Source organism: Calidris pugnax, unplaced genomic scaffold (genome assembly GCF_001431845.1).
Source record: "Calidris pugnax isolate Ruff unplaced genomic scaffold, ASM143184v1 scaffold350, whole genome shotgun sequence".
Lineage (NCBI taxonomy): Eukaryota > Metazoa > Chordata > Aves > Charadriiformes > Scolopacidae > Calidris > Calidris pugnax.
In genome coordinates, this window is record NW_015091059.1 from 20,607 (window position 1) to 26,070 (window position 5,464).

General features: G+C 62.0%; 1 protein-coding gene across 1 annotated transcript in view; it reads right to left on the reverse strand.

The window, feature by feature from the left end:
- LOC106896566 (E3 ubiquitin-protein ligase HUWE1-like) overlaps positions 1 to 5,464 on the reverse strand; it is a gene marked incomplete at both ends in the record, with an annotated part of 26,785 nt that overhangs the window by 17,706 nt on the left and 3,615 nt on the right. The window contains 2 exons of the mRNA XM_014956656.1: positions 4,878 to 5,061; positions 5,331 to 5,451. Coding sequence (XP_014812142.1) covers positions 4,878 to 5,061; positions 5,331 to 5,451 — 305 coding nt within the window. The remainder of the gene's footprint in view (positions 1 to 4,877; positions 5,062 to 5,330; positions 5,452 to 5,464) is intronic.

The window sequence follows — 5,464 nt, forward strand, 5'->3', positions numbered from 1 at the left end:
GTTGGAGGGGAGGGGGTGGGGGGAACCCCCAGGCTGGATGGGGCTGAGGGGCCTGGGATGGGTAGAGGGGAGAAAGTGGGGGGCTTGGGGGAGGTTTGGGGACAGCATGAGGGGCTTGGGGACATCCTGGGGGTCTTGGGGACATCCTGGGGGTCCTGGGGACTTGGGAACACATTGGGGACATCCTGAGGGTCTTGAGGACACCTTGGGGACATCCTGAGGGTCCTGGGGACACCCTGGGGACTTGGGGACATCCTGAGGGTCTTGAGGACGCTTTGGGGACATCCTGGGGGGCTTGGGGACGCTTTGGGGACAGCATGAGGGGCTTGGGGACACCTTGGGGACATCCTGGGGGGACTTGGGGATGCCTTGGGGACATCCTGAGGGTCTTGGGGATACCTTGGGGACACCCTGAAGGTCTTGGGGACATCCTGGGGGGACTTGGGGACACCTTGGGGACATTCTGAGGGTCTTGGGGTCACCTTAGGGACACCCTGGGGGTCTTGGGGACACCTTAGGGACATCCTGGGGGTCCTGGGGACTCTGGAACACCTTGGGGACATCCTGAGGGTCTTGGGGACACCCTGGGGGGAATTGGTGACACCTTAGGGACACCCTGGGGACTCGGGGACACCTTGGGGACATCCTGAGGGTCTTGGGGACATCCTGGGGGGACTTGGGGACACCTTGAGGACATTCTGAGGGTCTTGGGGTCACCCTAGGGGGCACCTTAGGGACATCCTGGGGGTCCTGGGGACTTGGGGACACCTTGGGGACATCCTGAGGGTCTTGGGGACACCTGGGGGGACTTGGGGACATCCTGGGGGTCTTGAGAACACCTTGGGGACATCCTAAGAGTCTTGAGAGGACCTTAGGGACATCCTGGGGGGACTTGAGAACACCTTGGGGACATCCTGAAGGTCTTGGAGACATCCTGGGCATCTTGGAGACACCTTGGGGACACCCTGAGGGTCTTGGGGACACCTTGGGGACATCCTGGGGGTCCTGGGGACTCCGGAACACCTTGGGGACATCCTGAGGGTCTTGAGAGGACCTTGGGGACACCCTGAGGGTCTTGGGGACACCCTGAGGACTTGGGGACACCTTGAGGACATTCTGAGGGTCTTGGGGGCACCTTAGGGACATCCTGGGGGTCCTGGGGACTTGGGGACACATTGGGGACATCCTGAGGGTCTTGGGGACATCCTGGGGGGACTTGGGGACATCCTGGGGGTCTTGAGAACACCTTGGGGACATCCTAAGAGTCTTGAGAGGACCTTAGGGACATCCTGGGGGGACTTGAGAACACCTTGGGGACATCCTGAAGGTCTTGGAGACATCCTGGGCATCTTGGAGACACCTTGGGGACACCCTGAGGGTCTTGGGGACACCTTGGGGACATCCTGGGGGTCCTGGGGACTCCGGAACACCTTGGGGACATCCTGAGGGTCTTGAGAGGACCTTGGGGACACCCTGAGGGTCTTGGGGACACCCTGAGGACTTGGGGACACCTTGAGGACATTCTGAGGGTCTTGGGGGCACCTTAGGGACATCCTGGGGGTCCTGGGGACTTGGGGACACATTGGGGACATCCTGAGGGTCTTGGGGACATCCTGGGGGGACTTGGGGACATCCTGGGGGTCTTGAGAACACCTTGGGGACATCCTAAGAGTCTTGAGAGGACCTTAGGGACATCCTGGGGGGACTTGAGAACACCTTGGGGACATCCTGAAGGTCTTGGAGACATCCTGGGCATCTTGGAGACACCTTGGGGACACCCTGAGGGTCTTGGGGACACCTTGGGGACATCCTGGGGGTCCTGGGGACTCCGGAACACCTTGGGGACATCCTGAGGGTCTTGAGAGGACCTTGGGGACACCCTGAGGGTCTTGGGGACACCCTGAGGACTTGGGGACACCTTGAGGACATTCTGAGGGTCTTGGGGGCACCTTAGGGACATCCTGGGGGTCCTGGGGACTTGGGGACACATTGGGGACATCCTGAGGGTCTTGGGGACATCCTGGGGGGACTTGGGGACATCCTGGGGGTCTTGAGAACACCTTGGGGACATCCTAAGAGTCTTGAGAGGACCTTAGGGACATCCTGGGGGGACTTGAGAACACCTTGGGGACATCCTGAAGGTCTTGGAGACATCCTGGGCATCTTGGAGACACCTTGGGGACACCCTGAGGGTCTTGGGGACACCTTGGGGACATCCTGGGGGTCCTGGGGACTCCGGAACACCTTGGGGACATCCTGAGGGTCTTGAGAGGACCTTGGGGACACCCTGAGGGTCTTGGGGACACCCTGAGGACTTGGGGACACCTTGAGGACATTCTGAGGGTCTTGGGGGCACCTTAGGGACATCCTGGGGGTCCTGGGGACTTGGGGACACATTGGGGACATCCTGAGGGTCTTGGGGACATCCTGGGGGGACTTGGGGACATCTTGGGGACACCTTGAGGACATTCTGAGGGTCTCAGGGTCACCCTAGGGGGCACCTTAGGGACATCCTGAGGATCTTGGGGACATCCTGAGGGTCCTGGGGACTTGGGGACACATTGGGGACATCCTGAGGGTCTTGGGGACACCTTGGGGACATCCTGGGGGTCCTGGGAACTTGGGGACACATTGAGGACATCCTGAGGGTCTTGGGGACACCTTGGGGACACCCTGAGGGTCCTGGGGACACACTGGGAGTCTTGAGGACACCTTGGGGACACCCTGAGGTTCTTGGGGTCACCCTGGGGACTTGGGGACAACCTGGGGGTCTTGAGGACACCTTGGGGGGACTTGGGGACACCTTGGGGACACCTTGAGGACATTCTGAGGGTCTTGGGGCCACCCTGGGGGTACTTGGGGACATCTTAGGGACATCCTGAGGGTCCTGGGGACTCACCTTGGGGACATCCTGGGGGGCTTGGGGACACCTTGGGGACACCTTGAGGACATTCTGAGTGGGGGTACTTGGGGACATCTTAGGGACATCCTGAGGGTCCTGGGGACTCCAGAACACCTTGGAGACACCCTGGAGGTCTCGGGGACATCCTGAGGGTCTTGGGGACACCTTAGGGACTTGGGGACATCCTGGGGTTCTTGAGAACACCTTGGGGACATCCTGGGGGGCTTGGGGACACCTTGGGGACACCTTGAGGACATTCTGAGGGTCTTGGGGACACCCTAGGGACTTGGGGACATCCTGGGCGTCTTGGGGACACCTTGGGGACACCTTGAGGACATTCTGAGGGTCTTGGGGACACCCTAGGGACTTGGGGACATCCTGGGGGTCCTGGGGACTTGGGGACACATTGGGGACATCATGGGGGACTTGGGGACATCCTGGGTGTCTTGGGGACACCTTGGGGACATCCTGGGGGGACTTGGTGACACCTTGGGGACATCCTGAGGGTCCTGGGGACACCCTGGGGACTTGGGGACACCTTGGGGACATCCTGGGGGTCTTGAGAACACCTTAGGGACACCCTGGGGACTTGGGGACACCTTGAGGACATTCTGAGGGTCTTGGGGTCACCCTAGGGGGCACCTTAGGGACATCCTGGGGGTCCTGGGGGTCTTGAGGACACCTTGGGGACATCCTGGGGGTCTTGGGGACACCCTGGGGGGACTTGGGTACATTGTGAGGGTCTTGGGGACACCCTGGGGACTTGGGGACACCTTGGGGACATCCTGGGGGGACTTGGGGACACCTTGGGGGTCTTGAGGACACCTTGGGGATACCCTGGGGGGACTTGGGGACACCTTGGGGACATCCTAATGGTCTTGAGATGACCTTGGGGACACCCTGAGGGTCTTGGGGACACCCTGAGGACTTGGGGACACCTTGGGGGCATCCTAGGGGGACTTGGGCACACCTTGGGGGTACTTGGGGACACCTTGGGGACACCCTGAGGGTCTTGGGATCACCCTAGGGGGCACCTTAGGGACATCCTGAGGGTCTTGGGGACACCTTGGGGGCATCCTGAGGGTCCTGGGGACACCCTGGGGACTTGGGGACATCCTGAGGGTCTTGGGGACACCCTGGGGGTCTTGAGGACACCTTGGGGATACCCTGGGGGGACTTGGGGACACATTGGGGACATCCTGGGGGACTTGGGGACACCCTGAGGGTCTTGGGGACACCCAGGGAGGACTTGGGGCCACCTTAGGGACATCCTGAGGGTCCTGGGGACTTGGGGACACATTGGGGACATCCTGGGGGTCTTGGGGACACCCTGGGGGTCCTGAGGGTCTTGGGGGGACCGGGGACACCCTGGGGACTTGGGGATGGGGACATCCTGGGGGTCTTGGGGCCAACCTGGGGGGACTTGGAGACACCTTAGGGACACCCTGGGGACTTGGGGACACCTTGGGGACATTCTGAGGGTCTTGGGGACATCTAGGGGGACACCTTAGGGACATCCTGGGGGTCCTGGGGACTTGGGGACACCTTAGGGACATCCTGGGGGTCTTGGGGACACCTTGGGGACATCCTGAGGGTCTTGGGGACATCCTGGGGGTCTTGAGAACACCTTGGGGACATTCTGAGGGTCTTGGGGTCACCCTAGGAGGCACCTTAGGGACATCCTGGGGGTCCTGGGGACTTGGGAACACATTGGGGACATCCTGAGGGTCTTGGGGACACCCTGAGGACTTGAAGACACCTTGGGAACATCCTGGGGGTCTTGAGGACACCTTGGGGACATCCTGAAGGTCCTGGGGACACGCTGGGGGTCTTGAGGACACCTTGGGGACATCCTGAGGGTCTTGGGGTCACCATGGGGGACACCTTAGGGACATCCTGAGGGTCCCGGGGACACCCTGGGGACTTGGGGACATCCTGAGGGTCTTGGGGACACCCGGGGAGGACTCGGGGCCACCTTGGGGCCCCCCCCGAGATGTTGGGGTACCCACCGAGGACGGCGTGTTGGTCGTGGGACTCCTCCAGCTCCTTGAGGCACTCTCCCAGCATGTCCCACAGCTCGTCCAGGCAGAGCTGCTCGCTCAGCAGGGGCAGCTCGGGGGGGCGCTCCTCCCGCTCCCCCCCCTGAGACCCCTCCGAACCTACGGGGGGGGGGGACACACCATCAAGACACCCCCCTTTCCCTTTCCCCAGAGCTCCCAGTAACCCCTCCCCTTCTCCCAACCAGTATAAACTGGGAGGGATACTGGGAGCATCCCACTACCACGGAGCAGCGTTGGTTTCCCCCTCCCCACCGCCCCGGTGTGAGTACAACCTTAACTGGGACAAACTGGGAAGGGGGTGAGCGTGAAGTAGTTGAAACTGGGATGAACTGGGATGGACTGGGAAGGGTTTTTTTGGGGTTTCTCACCCACGGAGGGGGCGTCCTGCGGGGCGGGGGAGGGCTGGTCCACGTCCATGGGGGACTCGTCGCGACGGGGAGCGGCGTCCGCCTGTCCGGCCTCCGACTGTTGGGGACACACAGACACACACACACACACGGAG